The 16,464-nt window shown below is 52.3% G+C and overlaps 1 protein-coding gene across 4 annotated transcripts; it reads left to right on the forward strand.

The window, feature by feature from the left end:
* Nucleotides 1–584: 584 nt before the first annotated feature.
* LOC143822529 (uncharacterized) lies at nucleotides 585–14,942 on the forward strand. 4 transcript variants are annotated; one of them, XM_077307784.1, is made up of 7 exons: nucleotides 585–940; nucleotides 5,863–6,069; nucleotides 6,463–6,554; nucleotides 7,946–8,072; nucleotides 8,525–8,638; nucleotides 9,574–11,175; nucleotides 11,293–14,942. In XM_077307784.1, exons 4-6 carry the CDS (start codon nucleotides 8,039–8,041, stop codon nucleotides 11,079–11,081), a joined length of 1,656 nt encoding a protein of 551 aa, XP_077163899.1. In that variant the 5' UTR covers nucleotides 585–940; nucleotides 5,863–6,069; nucleotides 6,463–6,554; nucleotides 7,946–8,038; the 3' UTR covers nucleotides 11,082–11,175; nucleotides 11,293–14,942. The 4 variants fall into 4 exon arrangements, with proteins under 4 accessions (XP_077163899.1, XP_077163898.1, XP_077163897.1 ...); XM_077307783.1 differs by lacking the exon at nucleotides 6,463–6,554 and having other exon boundaries at nucleotides 585–1,045; XM_077307782.1 differs by lacking the exon at nucleotides 6,463–6,554 and having other exon boundaries at nucleotides 585–1,035.
* Nucleotides 14,943–16,464: the final 1,522 nt, after the last annotated feature.

Genomic DNA, 16,464 nt, shown 5'->3' on the forward strand with positions numbered 1-16,464 from the left:
GGGCCTCCCCTCGGGGAGCAGCAGGGGGCTCGCCCTTCGGCGAGGGGGGTTCAGTCTCCTTCGCTCATTCCGGGCAATAAACAGCGGCCACCCGGAGCCGGTCGGGCTTCATTTGATCACCTCCAATCGCGCGTGCCAAACAACAAAGCGGTATCAATGCAATGAAAATCCAAGCGCTGATGCCCCGTCTAAAGTCCAGGAGGACCTTTAAGACCAACCCAAGATTTATTCAAGGCGTGAACTTTCGAGTGCAAGCAAAATGCTTGCACTCGAAAGCTCACGCCTTGAATAAATCTTGGTTGGTCTTCAAGGTGCTCCTGGACTCTGTTTTTATTGTGCTACTTCAGAGCAACGTGTCAGCCTGGCCCAATTCCCGCGGGGCAGCGCGCACGGGGTGGTCTGGCGCCTCACTCCCGACGAGCATCCCTGCCGCGTCCGACGGGCGAACTCTCAACATCAAGCGGCGCAGAGCCTCTCTCGCGCCCGGCAGGCAGGAAGGGGGCCTCGCTGGTTTCTCAGCGCACCTTCGGCCGAGCCGTCCCGCTCCTTGCGCGCCCCGACGGCGGCCCTGCCTTGCGCTTGGGCGCCTATCCGCGCCGGCTCTCCTTGGTCCTGGGAGGCCGGCGCCGTCCGCGGGGGGGCGATGTGCGCAGTTCCTTTCCCGGCGGCGTCCGGGCCCGAGAGCGTTAATTGTCGGGGCTGCGGCGGGGACGGCCCCCGACGCCTTTTCCCCCGCGCGGCGCGGCCGGGAAGGCAGGGCGGCGGAGAGGAGCTGTCCGCCCGCGCCTCGGGGCGGCTCCCGGCCAAGCGCCGCCTTCCCACGGCCCGCGGGCTGGCGCCGTCCGGAGCTCTCGGGCGGACCCAAGCGGGGCGAAGGAGGTTGCCCGCCCCGCCCCTCCCGAGCCCTGCCAGCGCTCGCCAGCCATGGGGACGCGCGTGGGTGAGTAGGGGGACCCGGGCACTGGCCGCCCTTACGCAGCAGCCTTCGGGCAACGCTTCAGCGGAGTCTGCTCATCGCCCCAGATCGATATGCGGGTAAAAACGAGTGAGAACTGCTTTTATAACTGCCTGCGTTTCAAAGTCCTTTTTTGTGTAAAATCTGCCATTTCTTGCAACCAGGGCTGCTTTATCCTTGCAGCAGGTGCTACCGGCCCACACTTGGAGGGCCCCCGCATGGAGCCTCCTGCCCATGGAGCAGGACTGTATTCGCTCTCCTCCCCCCTTTTCCCTCTTGAAAGGCGCCCGCATCCTCGAGGTGGCCTTTTTGCAGCAAACTTTTAAAACAACTCTGTCTCAACACTTGAAGTACACTGCTCCCGCACATGGGGGATCCATTAAGTTAACAGCTTTTGGGAGGATTTCCATCCATGAATTTGTCTAGTCCCCTTTTAAAGCCCTCTAAGCAAGTGGCCTGAGAGATTTCCTGGGGCCCTACGGTGACAATATCCGTCACTCAGGCTGTTGTGCCTCTGGATGAGTTTACGGTCCAGTATCATAGGGGAGGGAGGAGAAGCTCAGATCTCCAGACATTGTTCATCCTTTAACATTCTGCCTCTTAAACAGTCTCCTAGTTTTTTAAAACTGAAACCTTAAATTGCCTTTCCCTTTTGCACCAGTTTGTAGTCACAGTTTAATCTCTGGGACAAGAACAAAGAACCCACTGAATTGTTTGTTGTTGTTGTTGTTGTTGTTGTTATTATTTATTATAGCAGCAGATGTGAAAAGAACTCGTTGCCTGAGTCAGGCCATTGAGTTAAGTACTATATATTCTGGCAGCTGCTGTGCTGGGTCTCAATCAGTGGTCTCCAACCTTTTTATCACCAGGGACCAGTCAACGCTTGACAATTTTACTGAGGCCCGGGGGGGGGGGTGTAGTCTTTTGCCGTAGTTATTAGGTAGTCCTAATTTCCCATACTAAATTATATTACACGCCCCTATTCATTACGTTACATTGCAATCCACTATACAATTCTGTTATCCCAAATGAAATAAAATTAAGAGGGGATTGTAAGGAATGCGGTTAGCCTATGCAGTGAGGACTCAACAGGGATATTGGTTTCTTGTCTGAGCCTGGCCAGGACGTTCTGCTCACTCTGGGTTCCAAGGATTAGAAGATTTTGTGGAGAAACCTTTGACAGATAGCTGCAAGATCTGAGTAATACTGCAGCTGAGAGTGTCCTGCTAGGCACCAGTTCAGAACTAACTCCTTCTAAGCCAGGCTTTCTCAACTTTTTTACCGTTGAGAAGCCCCTGAAACATTCCTCAGACTTTGAGAAACCCCAGAAGTAGTGTGATGGTGCAGAATATGGTCAGGAAGCATAGCTGTGTCCATGACCACCTAGGGCCCCTCTCCCCCTCAAGGCCCATTTGGGGAATGGGTCAACATGAACCACATTTTTTTTAAATGCTAAAAATGAATTAACTCCCACCCTTTCAGGAACCCCTTCCAGGGCTATCAAGAAACCCCAGGGTTTCACACAGCCCTGGTTAAAAATGCCTGTTCTAACCCCACTGGCTTTGATAGATTCAGAAGGGTGTGACTTTTCTTAGGAGCGCACTGTGGGCAGCCTTAGGCAAACCTCTGGGCAGCCCCACACACAGTAATGTGGGGCTGATACTCGCCCACCTTCCAAGGTGCAAGGAGACCAAAGTGAGACCTAAGAGGCTAACAAGATTTTATTCCAGCATAAACATCTATGAAGTCCAGCCCACAAGAATATCTGCTAGAATTTTTAAAAAGCCCTTTGTGGTTACATCCGTGGTTACGTCTAAAAGAAGACCACTTCACTGGTCTTCTTTCAGTACTTAAATAAATGTGATTGAGACGGATGACTGAAGCAGGGCTGTCCACAAAGGCTTAATTCATGCCACAATGTTTAACTGGTTAATCATGGGTACTGTTGGGGCTTTTTGTTCCCATGTATGTGCTTGTATGTGCCAAATGCGTTGCTGTATTTATATTCCAAATATCTCTAGCTAGCTTTGACACCTTACCGCCAACAGGAAGGGGGGGGGGATCCCAGCCTTGGTTGATTTGCATATGTTAATTCATTTAAATGTATGCATGCTTTAAAAAACGGCTTATTGTCTAAGACTCGGGATTGCCATTTTGTCCAGAGAAAGAGAGAATGTGTGTGAGAGTAATCAGGCAGTGTACATTTGTACGTACCCATGCTCATTTAAATGTGCGCATGTTTAAAAAGTGACAGAGAAAGGAGGCTGAGGGAGGTGGGTGGGAGAGAATCTGCCGGGTAGGTTTCAAACAGACCTGGTTCCAGTTCTGCCCAGTGTAAATGGAAACGGATCAAGCAGTGGTTCCAGAATGCCAAGCTGGGGCCAGGGAGGTCGTGGGATCAGGCAGTTCCAAGCTGGTGAGCGTGGCAGGACTGCTGCGTAATGGAAATTCTTGTTTCCCCTGGCTTCCCCTTCCCTCCCATCCCTGTGCCCCTGTGGGAAGCAATCTGGACCCGACATTGCAGGTCTTCTCTTGATAAAAGGCAACCTAATAACCATGTGGAGCCGGTTGGTAAGGCAGCTGACATGCTGTCTGAAGCTCGGATCATGAGGCTGGGAGTTCGATCCCAGCAGCCGGCTCAAGGTTGACTCAGCCTTCCATCCTTCCGAGGTCGGTAAAATGAGTACCCAGCTGGCTGGGGGGTAAACGGTAATGACTGGGGAAGGCACTGGCAAACCACCCCGTATTGAGTCTGCCATGAAAACGCTAGAGGGCGTCACCCCAAGGGTCAGACATGGCCTGGTGCTTGCACAGGGGATACCTTTACCTTTTACCTTAATAACAATGTGCATGTATTGAACTAATCTAGTTCTGCCTTACACAGAGGTGCACAAGTTGTCTCTGAGATGCATCTCTTTAGGCTGCAGGTGGCGAGGACTCAAGAGGAAACATATAGAAAAAATCCCTGACCTGCTGGTTTTCTAGATGAAAGGGATTTCTTTGTAAGTGGATCAAGTCCGACCTGCTGCCTGAAATGTTACAGCCCAGGATCAAGCGAGGAGGAGGGCAGGTTTCTCAAGCCAGGTGCAGAGGTGGCTATCCCAGCAAAGTTACTTGGGGACACAAATCTTGCTCAGTCAAACAAAGGCTGCGATTGCATTATGCATATCTTTGGCTAGCACACTCCCTGGTCTCCAAGAGCCCTTCTCCACGTTACCCAGAATGAGGACTGCACCAATTCAAACTGCTGCTTGGGGTTGTATTTTTTTATGTTTCCTGTAAGGCAGAAGAAGTAGCATGAAGGCGGTGGCCCTGTGTTAATTCTGGCACCTGCACCTGCCTGAGCGCCTTCCACCTGACCTCGGCTTTCACTTTTGGAGCCCCCCTCTGCCTCGCATGGCACATTGATGGCCGGTGCGCTCAGCACAGAGGGCCGCCATGGAAACGGCTTGGGAGGCCCGAGGGCTGGCGCTCATTTGCATGTCTGATCTGCACATTGCTCATGCTGTTTGCATAAAATTTGCATGAATGAGCCGGACACCAAGGCCTGGCTTTGGAAGGAACTGCTGCAGGAGGCAACTGTGCGCGTGCTTGTTCTGGAGATGTTTAAGGCGCAATGGCCTCATTTAAGTGAATGCGTACTGGGAGAAGGACAGAGGCAAACAGGAAGGCTCCTGAATGCCTCCGCTGGTCTTCCCAACTGGTCCTTCTCCCTGCAGATCAGTTGCAGCTAGCAGAAGGTGACAGAGCAATGAAGAAAGTCACCTGCTGATTTTGTTAGATCAAGGAGTGCTGCTGGTGAGGAGTACTGTCAAGTCACAGCTGATGTCTGGTGGTCCTACGCAGGGGTGGCCAAACGGTGCCTCTCCGGATGTTCATGGACTACATGAGATCCCGCTAACATGAGCTCATGGGAATTGTAGTCCATGGACATCTGGAGACCCATTGTTTGGCCTCCCCTGGGTAGGTTTCAAGGCAAGAGATGTTCAGAGGTGGTTTGCCATTGCATGCTCTTCCTTCGTGGTCTCCCATCCAAGCACGAAGCAAGGCTGATCCTGCTTAGCTTCTGAGAGTTGATGCCAGGCTTTTTTCCCCCTCATCCGTTGACAACCCTGGAATCCAACAAAAAGAAAAGTCTCCCAAAATACAGTCAATCAAGTTTACGGCACCCATGGCCACATGGTTGAGGCCAGGCGAATCTCTTCAGGCCAGGAATCCTCAACTGATTAGTCTCATTAGATCTAAGCGCTCTCTGGGGAACGTATTTGGAAAGCCAGTCCCTCATATACAAAGGGCCCGGACCATGAAACGCCTTGAACCTTAAGACCAAAACCTTGAGCTGGCTCTGGAATGCCACATATCCGCCTTGTGATTTCTTGACAGTGCGTGAACTGCAGCCAAATAGCCCACAGACTCTTTTGGGAAAGGGTGTGTTTTGGGGTGAGGGAAAAGCTCTGTCCTTGGGGCATGGCTTCTTCATGTGTCCAGCTGATACCACTGCGTGCTGAGCATAGATCAATCTCAGATATCCCAGCATTCCATGCAAGGTCCAGGGATGGTTCCTTGGCTTGAACGGCGTCCCGGACACCCCTCTGGGAGGAAGGGAAGAATGAGGACGACCCAGAAACTGTCTCCCCATAGAGCAGCACTTCCATGCAAACGAAGGCCTGCCTGTTTGCAAGGGGGAAAACACAGGCTGGAGAGGAGACTTATTTGCATTTGCTTGATGTAAATGAGCTTTATTTTTTTTCCCCCTCCCTGAAGCAGGGGGATGATTTGCATAAGGTTCATGCAAATTTATTCAAAGTCCCTTCTAGTTAGGAAACTTGGAACTGGCAAGGCTGCCTGGTGCTAAACTCTACTCCCCCCCCTCCCTTCTTCTCTCCCTTTTTCCTTCTGTTTGGCAGGTGACAGATCTGCAGCCCAAGCGGTCTTGGCACCTGCGACAGAATCCCTGCCTGCCAAAGAGGGGCTGCGAAGAGAGACGTGGCTGCAGGATTGAGCCCTCCCACCACCCCCTGTCCTGTGGCTGGCCAAACCACCAGGCTTTCGGCCGTCTTTTCAGAAAAGCAGCGGCTTGAGGCATGGCCGGAGCCCCTGGGTCTGCCGTTTGGGTAGGAGGACCATGTGGGCATTTTTGCAAAAGCAACATCAGCTGCGCTATGATGGCCATTGTATTCTTGCTTATAGTTTCTTTAGTGCCACCGGTGTACAGGGCTTCTTATCGGGCGATGCAAGAGAAGGAGATGGGGCCCTGCCCCGAGGAGCTTGCCATATGAATTCCAGCCGGTTGGGTTTAAAGCTGGGATCTATTTGCTTTTGGGTTCTGTGATGACAACCCATATCCCACAGCTGCTAACTAAAAAGGAGCCCTTCTCCTGGCACAAGGCTCTTCGGAAGGAACAGCAGGTCCTGTATCTCATTCTGCTCCTGCAGTTTCAGTGGGGTTTGCACGGGGGAACAGTTTGGCAGATTGTTTCCCATGGGTCACCTCTGTTGCCCCACAGCTTTCCCACAAATCAGTTGCTTCGCCTTGCCCTGCAGCAGAGCAGGCCTTGAGCCCCTGGGGTCTGTTTAACCAGCCGACAACTCACCAAAAGTAAGATCTGTGTGTTTATTTCCTCTTGAAGGATCCTTCCCATTCCCCTCTCCTTCTTCTGTCTTCTGCTCAGCACGGATATCATGGGACGTATAAAACGGCTCCCGGCTCACACGTTATCCTTATGGTATGACGCCCTTGGGGCTTGCTGGCAGTTAAGCCCCTGCTGAATTTAGCAGACCATAGGCCCAAATCAATGCATACAAGGCGTTAAACCCCGGGGGAATACTGGGAAAGATGTGACCAGTTCTTCCCAGCATTTTTGGGAGCAGAATTACAGCTGGGCTCCCAATTTAGACTGGGGCTGTATGGAAAGGGGACGAAGGGGGTTAGCCCTCCACCCCTGGTTGCCATTTTGCTAATCAAAACCAACTCATCTCCCAAGCTTGTTAAGCAAAAAAGGATTTGCACTTCTCGCCTTCCCTCAAAGGAGGAGGGCTCCAGTTTTGCACTGCAAAAGACCCTAGGAGGCCTGTGCCACACTGGAGGGCATGGAATCATAGAGTTGGAAGGGACCTCCAGGGTCATCTAATCCAACCCCCTGCAGAATGCAGGTAATTCACAACTAACTGCCCACCCACAGTGACCCCAATTCCATACCCACAAGGGGGAAATAGAGCCTCAGACTCAGTCCTGGGTGGGTAAGAAACAGTGGAGACAGACTCACGGCCCAGAACAAGAGAATGGTGGCCCCCAGGAATGAACTGGTCTGAAATCTGCCCATTAGTCTAGAGCAGGGGTAGTCAAACTGCGGCCCTCCAGATGTCCATGGACTACAATTCCCAGGAGCCCCCTGCCAGCATTCGCTGGCAGGGGGCTCCTGGGAATTGTAGTCCATGGACATCTGGAGGGCCGCAGTTTGACTACTCCTGGTCTAGAGCATTACTTGATTCACCAGCTTTGAGCTGGAGCGGCTGAACCTGGTGCACTCCCTGTCCTGGGTTCATATGTTGAGAAAGAGAACCTGGCATAGCGTTGAAGGGGGGAGACTCCATTCCAAATTCCTCCCTTTAAGAACCAGAGGAAACTGCTTGTCCTTGTGGCTGTGAAGGTACAGGACTCCAAGAGTACATGACTGGGCAGAGGGGGGATCCGGGGGAGCACTGACCTTGGGCCAGTGCTATTCTCTCGGCCTAACCTACTTTGCAGGCCTGTTGGGAGGACAAAACGAAGGCAGAGAGACTGGCACTGTAAGAGGCTTTGGGTCCCCCTCTGGGGGGAAAAGTGGGGTGTAAAGAGTTAAATAAATGAAGCTGAGTTTAGTTATGCAGAAGAATAAAAGTAACAGCCTAGATTAGGTAGGCTCGGAAGAGCTCGCCTAAGCTTCCCGGGTCAGGGGAGGTCTGACATCTCCCCTGGCGGATTGAGCGTGGGTTTCGTTGTTCTTTCAGGATCCTGTGACTTTTGAAGAAGTTGCCATCTACTTTTCCCCGGAAGAGTGGGAGGAGCTGGCTGGCTGGCAGAAACAGCTCTACAAGGATGTCATGCGGGACAACTACGAGACTCTCGTTTCATTAGGTAAGTCTTTTGTTTAGGGATGCCGGCCTCCGGGTGGGACCTGGGATCCCCTGGAATTCCAGCTCCTCTCCAGACTACAGAGATCAGTTTCAGCTGCTTAGGAGGGTGGAGTCTTATGGCATTAAAGGTAAAGGTAAAGGTATCCCCTGTGCAAGCACCGAGTCATGTCTGACCCTTGGGGTGACGCCCTCTAGCGTTTTCATGGCAGACTCAATACGGGGTGGTTTGCCAGTGCCTTATGGCATTGTACCTCCCCAAATCTCCAGGAGTTTCCTAACCTGGATCCACCCCCAAATTCTCCAGGTGTTTCCCAACCCGGAGCTGGCAACCCTCTGGGTTGGTGGCATGGGGGAGGGCATGGTTTAAGGAGCACATGCAAAGGTTGACCTCTGCTCAGAGCTCTGCAACGGACAGGAAATTATGGACGGGCTGTTCCCTGTTTTCCCAACCAGGCCTTGCTGCCCCCAAGCCCGACATCATCCTACAGATTGAGCAAGGGGAAGAGCTGTGCACAGGGGGACTCCGGGAGCCGAAGACGAGCATAGTTCCAAGCCAGGACTTCTCCTGTAAGTAGCCAGGCCATGAGCCTTCCTAAACAGGTGAACTTAATCCGCAGGGGAATCCAAGCCTGCAGCCAAACATCTGAGGGGAGGGGGCTGGCGAGGGGGCATAAGGACACACCAGGAGTGGGAAAGCAGTGCAAACTGGCAAGATTTGTCTGCAAGGAAAGGAGTGTTTGATTTGAACAGCCAGGGCAAAAGATCTTCTTTGAATATAAAACAGTGTGAGAAACCGTCAGCAAGAAAAATGCATCACAATAGGCTGTTTAAAAAACATCACCTCGGCAGAGGCCTTCCACCCCAGAGAGGCCTCACACTGGTGCTCCAGATTGGAGTCCGAATCAGGCTCAAGGTGCTGGTTCTAACCTTTAAAGCCCTTAATGTTCTGCAGGACCGCCCTGACCCTAGCCTGGTGGAAGGAGCTCCCAGGAGAGATTAGGGCCCTGCAGGAACTAAATTAGTTCCACAGGGCCTGTAGGACGGACCTTTTCTACCGGGCTTATGGCCCAAAATAACGCTCACCTTGGAAGCTGGCCTCAACGCTGGGGCAGGAAGCAGGAGAAGTGGAAGATCAGCTCCTGCCAAGCTTTCCCCATCTGGGACTCAGTTGGGGACATGAGTTGCAGTAGTTGGAATGTTTTAAAATTTTAAGTTTTGTATGTGTTTTCATGTTGTCACCCGCCCTGAGCATTAGAAGGGTGGGAGATGGATGGATGGATATTATCTGATGATGATGACAATAATAACTATAACAATAACAATAATGGGGGCCAACCTGGGAATGGCCCTGCCCTCTCTGATCAACATGGCCCCTCCACGCTTGGGATGGCAGCTGAGCATGTCACCAGGTGAGGGCTACGTCAGCATGTCACCAGGTGGGGGTCTGCCTGAGTTCTCCCTTGCTGACGTGTAACCTTTGCATTCCATCTTCTGTGCTGCAGCTGGCAACCAGTCACTGGTCAAGGAGGAGTCCTGTCTCCAAGACAATGTCGAGCGAGTCCCATGGCAGCAAGGACGTCCAGAGGAAGCCGCAGGGAGCCTGAACAATGGAAGAGTCTGTGCATTGCCCGCCTGGCCAAGAGCCCCTCTTAGTCACTCTGGCGCGGCTGCCCTGCCCGCCTGGCACACTGAGCTCCCCTGGCCAAACAGCACTGTGGCAGGCAAGGAGCCGACGCCCCTGACGTTTCATGCAGGGCATTCTGGCGTGGCTGCGGGCGCCTTCTGGCCTGTGCCTATTGCCGTTCCTCAGCCCAGCACCCACGAGGAGATGCTGCTGATCTGCACCCAGTGCCAGAAATGCTTCCCAACCCGTTCTGCTCACAGCGTCCCCACAGTGGCCCCCGCAGGAGAAGTGACCCAGGTTTGTCCCGAGTGTGAGAGCAGCAAGACAAAGAGCTCTCCCGCCGCTGCGGACCAGCAGAGCCACGCGGGGAAGCAGCCCTGCGCATGCATGCACTGCTCAGCGCTTAACGTCCGCCAGAGGTTCCCCAAAGAGGAGAGGCCCTACAAGTGCGGGAAGTGCGACAAGAGCTTCCGGTACGTGCACGAGTACACCTGGCACCAGAAAGCACACGCCGGGGAGAAGAACTACAAATGCGGCGAGTGCAAGAAGGTCTTTCGGCACAAGCAGGAGCTCATGTGGCACCAGCGGACCCACACGGCCGAGTGGCCCCACAAGTGCGGCACCTGCGACAAGAGCTTCCGCTTCAAGCAGGAGCTGACCTGGCACCTGAAGACCCACTCCGTGGAACGGCCCCACAAGTGCGCCGAGTGCGACAAGAGCTTCCGCTTCAAGCAGGAGTTCATGTGGCACCAGAGGGCCCACGTCGGGGACCGGCCCTACAAGTGCGCCGAGTGCGAGAAGAGTTTCCGCTTCAAGCAGGAGTTCACGTGGCACCAGCGGAGCCACGCTGGAGAGAAGGTCTACAAGTGCCCCGGCTGCGACAAGAGCTTCCGGTACAAGCAGGAGTTCGTCTGGCACCAGCGCATCCACACCGGGGAGCAGCCCTACCCGTGCGCGTCCTGCGACTCCACCTTCACCTGCAGGCAGGAGTACATGCGCCACCAGCGCCTGCACGACGGGGAGAAGCCCTACCAGTGCCCTCACTGCGACAAGACCTTCCGCCGGGGCTCGACCCTCATCAGGCACCGGCGGGTCCACCTGGGAGAGGGCCCTTTCAAGTGCGCCGGCTGCGAGAAGACCTTTGGCCAGAGCGCCACCCTGATCAAACACCAGCGCATCCACGCGCTGAAGAGCGAGCCTGGGGGGAATTCCCCCGGGTGGGCCGCCTGCTTGCCAAGCGCAGGGAGGCCCGTCCCGCAAGAGGTGGTCAGCGTGGTCAGCCTGAAAAGCGTTTCCGTGGGGGCGCTCCTCTTGCTGAACCTGCAGGAGCCCAAGCCGGAGAAAGACCCCGCCGGGGAGCCCAATATCTGGGAGCCTCAAATGTGAGATAGCTTCTCTGTCGCCCCCAACACCACCGGGTAGGCGTAGAGTCAATTTGGGGTGGTTGGTAGATGACTGGAGCTTTTGAGGTGGACCAGGGGTAGTCAACCTGTGGTCCTCCAGATGTCCATGGACTACAATTCCCATGAGCCCCTGCCAGCGAATGCTGGCAGGGGCTCATGGGAATTGTAGTCCATGGACATCTGGAGGACCACAGGTTGACTATCCATGATTTACACCATGTGGTACTGTATGCTGATGTGTTGGGAGGGGAGATGCTGAGAACGGCTTGAATTTGTTAGCAGGGTAAATAAGTCAAAGATGTGCACACACTGTATTTTAGGATAAAGGAGATGAAAGGATTTATTTATGGAACGACATACTGTGATAGTGCAGAGGGGAGACAGGGACAGGTGTCTACCTACCTGGCTACCTGAGAGGGGGGAGAACTTCCAAGAAGAAGGAGGAAAATGCCCTAAGAGTAGCAATCTAGGGACAGACAGGGAAGCACACTTAACAGATAGAAAGGTCCTGAACTCTCTGACCTATCTAACAGTCTGCTTGCTGCCCCCTTCTCTTCTTATCTTTGTACACCAGACATTGTCTATTCCAACAGAATTCCCTTGATTGGCTTGCTTGGTTAGGGGCGCCACCTCTTCGGCCCCATCTGCAGCAGGGGAGAGGTTGAAGAAAGCACTTCGGGCTCAGATTCCACATGGATCGTCGAGGCCGTCTGCCTCTGAATGCCATTGGTGGGAGCCAAGCACAAGGCGCTAATCTCACCCCAAAGCCTGAAATCTCCCCTTCCCAAGAGTTAGCCACTGTAGAAGACAGACCCCTGCATTAGACAGAATGGCCTGATCCAGCTAAGCAGTCCTTATTTGGGGACCTGTGCTATGTTTGCTGGGGGAGGGCTCGAATTCCTTAGTTTTCTGCCCTGTTTAGCTGAGAAGCAGGGTCTTTGCAAGGCTCAAAGCTAGGGAGAAGATCGTGTTCATGAACCCGTCCACCTTGGATCGTAATCATCCCTGCCTCTAGTCAGATCAACCCTGGTCGCCCCTCCCATATAGGCAAGACCCAGGAGGGTCTTTTGTTAGAAGGAGGCTCCCAGTGCTTAGTCTCAGACTCCCCAGAAGGGGGCGTATTATCCTGCAGGTCAGGCTCCCTACACATCCGTCCTGCCCCATCCTTTCCGTACCTTACCCTCTTGGCTTGCATCCCCTTGCCTCCAGACCCTCGGAGGTACAATGCTCCAGCTCCGACATGGCAGGAAAGGAGAAACTGAACCTGCAGAGGGCACTGCTGACTAACCTAATGGTCGGCTCGGGTATCCTGCACATGCACAGGACAATTTCCAAAGCCCAGCTGCTAGTCTTGCACTCCTTCATCTCTGCATCACAGCTGCAGCCAAGAGAACCGTGCCGAAAGATGTTCTGAGCCTCAGCTTCTCCAGCAGTTGATTGCCTCCGCCTTTCCCAGTGTGTTATATTGTGATGTGTTGCCAGATCAGAGACTCGTGCGTTGACCTGGACCATCTCGTCGTGACGAAGTGCCATTGGAGAGAACTGACGGGCTGCAATGTATTTCCTTAATCCAGGTTCTCCTCCAAGCTCTGGCACAGGGGAATCATTCCTTGGGAGTTTTTCCAGCACAGGCTGAAGGCATCTTGGTTGCGGAAGCAGAGATCTAAGGGACACCACCGTCGCTCCCAGTACAATCCACCAAGATTTGTTCTTTTCTGCACAAATGAAACTCATGGAAACGGGGATCAGGAGGAGCTATGCAGCCCTGGTTTATTTCAGTGAAGCAGAGGAGGATGTCCCTGTGGACTGTTCTCCATTGGAGAACCTCCCACACTGATCCCCCCCACCCTCCCCCAATTAATCACTTGCCTTCCTTTGAGCCTGAATGACAGGAGCCTTTCCCAAGCAGTGGGGGATTCTGGCTCCCTCCGCACAGGCCCCTCTGCCCTCTTCATGTACAGCAGCCAAAATTTGCTGACATGGCCATATTCTGCTCCTGAATTGAATCCTGCCATCGCTGATCGACTCACAATCAATAACAACCATCGTGGATTTCTGTGAAACCCACCGAGGCTGTTATTTTCTTACGTAAATGAATATTTTAACGTTTAATCGTGTTTGGATGACGTGTCATGAAATATGCAATTTTTATAATTGTGAGAGGGGAAAAAAACCCCGAATTGCTGGAAGTGGAGGTGGACCAATGGAGCATTAGCCGAGGCACACATAGGGGCTGCTGGTGTTTTCTCTCCCGTAAAGCTCCACAGTCCCTAATGGTCACACGGCAAATAGAAATGCAGTGAGAGCAATCTTGCCATTCCTGTGTCTTTTTAGCTGGGGAAAACGTCACTTGCGGAATTTCCACCCACTGTGCCGCTGGTAAACGGGCCAGAGCCCTGCAAGAAAAACAGGCCACCAACCCTACTTAATGTAAACTTCAAGGTTTATCTTTGTAAGCACATGCCCTCTTTTCCTCCGGGCAAGTCATTCCTAATATTTGTGTTCCTTTGTTTGGATTTTTAATCTGCTCGTGTGTCATCGGCAAACTATATTTCTATATCTCATTTGCCTGCAGAAGGATGCGAAAAGACAGGAAGCTGTCGCTAGGGCCATTTTACAGGTCCTAAGAAAGAGTTTCTTCTCCCCCAAGGGCATTTTTGCCTGAGTCCTTTTGCAGGGAGGCCCCTTTCGGGTGTAGATCGGTTTGAAACAGAACTTGCCCATGGTGGATAGCCTTATGTCTCAGATCTGATTTTTACCCATTTTCATGCCCCGGATGGCGCTTTGCTTGCCAAGGGCCTTTCTTTCCCCTAGATAGGGTTGCCAACCTCCAGGTGGAACCTGGAGACAGAAATCTCCAGACTAAAGAACTCAGTTGTCTTGGAGAAAAGTAACGCATCGGAGGGCAAACTCCATGGCATCATACCCCACAGAAGTCCCTGTCTTCCCCAGGATCTGCCTCCCGATCTCTGGGAGTTTCCAGCCCTACTGCCCTCTCCCCCCCCCCCGCCCACATACCCCTTGCCAGCGGCCAAGGAGGATCTGAAAACCCTCCTCCTAGATCAGGGTGGCCAATCTGGCTCTCCTGTGGTCCAGGGGCTGCCATTCCCACAAGCCCCTGCCAGCGTTGTGGTTTTGTGCTGCCTTTGGAAGGCTGCTTTGGGAAATATTAAAACCTCACGCCTCTTCCTTCCTTAAACAAACTGACCGTATGGACGGAAGGAAATGCATTGCAGATAACCAATCTGGCGTCTAAGCGAAAATAAGCCACCTTCAGTAGATGGGGAGCATAGAGGCTCACAAACCACATAGAGGGTTTTTTATTAGTTTGCTTCCAAGGTATGGAATGGCATTGTTTGTTTTTTAAGGCCGGGGATTGGGGCTCGTGTAAAACTGGGAGGGGAAGCTTTTGGTCTCCAGATGGTTAACAACACTTCCTGGCTTGTTGGTCTTGTCACTCTTTGTGAATGTGTCCAAGGACATACTTGCCGTTTTCTTCCAGTTTCATATTGAAAGGAAGCTCGGCTGTGGGTGCTTGTTCACCACGCCTGATCTTCTCGCTGAATTTCTCAAGCTCTGCCCCTTCTCAGGCCTAGAAATCCTGGTGCTCCTTCATAAGGAAATGGGGTGCTGAACCTGGCAGCTAATAGGGGCAATGGGGCCAGGCGGACGAGGCAACAGAGGGAAGAGTTTGGCTGGAGTGCTAACAAGATAAAATACCATACTTTTAATGTAACGACACACAATTTTTGTAGGTGAGATTGTGCTGTTTGAGGTGGGGACTTTGTCTTCAGTTTTTGCCTGCAAAAGTGCCTGGTGCATTATTAAATCTATATTAATATGAAAAATAAACTCTCTTTTTTAGAGGGGCGGGTGATGTTCAGTGCATGAAATGCCACATGGCCCAAGAAAGTTTGAACAAGCAAAAACAGGCTGAACTAACGTTTGCCTTTTTTTACAATGTTTATTTTTTAAAAACAAGATGTGATGGGGTTTATATCCCCAGGAGACTAGAACCATGGAAATTGTGGTTATATGAACTTACAAATGCCCTCTGCACATGCTCACAGATATTTGCTCGTCAGCCATTAGATTGGACAAGCTGATGCTGCTAATTTGTAATTCAAGAAACTCAACAAGGATTTTACATAATTAACATACGGAATTCACTAGGACATGATGTATAATGACGGTCATTAAACTATACAGCTTAAAAAAAAGAATTAGACATTCAAGGAGGGGAAGATATTAGCCATAATAGTTAAACAGAACGCCCATGAATAGAGCAGAATACCAAAGTTTTAGTTGTCAGTCATCTATTAAGACTACAACAGGCCAACCGGGAAAAAGAGGATCATCCCAGATTGTGCAGGTAATAGAAAGCCTGCAGTGTAGTAGCTCAAGTGCCACAATAGGATGGGGGTGGACCCAGGTTCACATCCCCGTTTGCCATGATACTTGGGTAACTTTGGGCCACAATCTCTCAGCCTGGCCTACCTCACAGGGGTGTTGTGGGGATAACATGGTGGAAGGAAGAACCATGTACATTACCCTGAGCTCCCTTGGAAAAGGAAAGGATTCAAATGCACAAAATAATAAATCTGTACCATATAGAAGTGGTAAGGGGGTGGTGGGAGGAGTTGGACCTCACCATTTACTGGCCAATCTGGTCGCCTGTACGGCTCCTGGCTGTGTCTTTCTCCAGCCTGATTGGCTGTCCCCCCAGCGGAAGTTTTTAAGCAGAGGGTAGATAGACATCTGACAGAAAGGCTGATTCTGTGGACTTAGGCAGATTGTGATTGGGTAGGCAGAAGGGATAGTGTCTGAGCTTGGCTCTTGTGGCCCTTTCTTGCATGCTCAGGGAAATGCTGATCGCCAATTTGGGGTCATAGAATCACAGAGTTGGAAGGGACCTCCAGGGTCATCTAGCCCAACCACCTGCGCAATGCAGGAACTCACAACTACCTGCGCACCCACAGGGACCCGAGGTTCATTCTCCAGTGTTCCCCCACCAAACAACTCCAGAATCCAGCCTGGCCTGGAGGGAATTCAACTACCATCGCACAGTGGCGGTCAGCAATTCCCTGGGTATGCCAGGAAGGCCCACAAGAGACAAACACTGGCACATCCCTCCCTGCCCACACACTCAGAAGGTGAATTTATTCCAGGCCAGACTGGCCAGGGATTCTGGGGGGGAGAGGTTAGTGGGGGAGCATCATCTGGGCATGGAATTGGGGTCCCTGTGGGTAGGCAGGTAGTTGTGAATGTCCTGCATTCTGCAGGGGATTGGACTAGATGACCCTGGAGGTTCCTTCCAATTGACCACACTCCTGCTTTCTACCTGAAGGTGGCGCTCAAAAACCTCC

This window comes from Paroedura picta, chromosome 13 (genome assembly GCF_049243985.1).
Source record: "Paroedura picta isolate Pp20150507F chromosome 13, Ppicta_v3.0, whole genome shotgun sequence".
In the NCBI taxonomy this organism is placed as follows: domain Eukaryota; kingdom Metazoa; phylum Chordata; class Lepidosauria; order Squamata; family Gekkonidae; genus Paroedura; species Paroedura picta.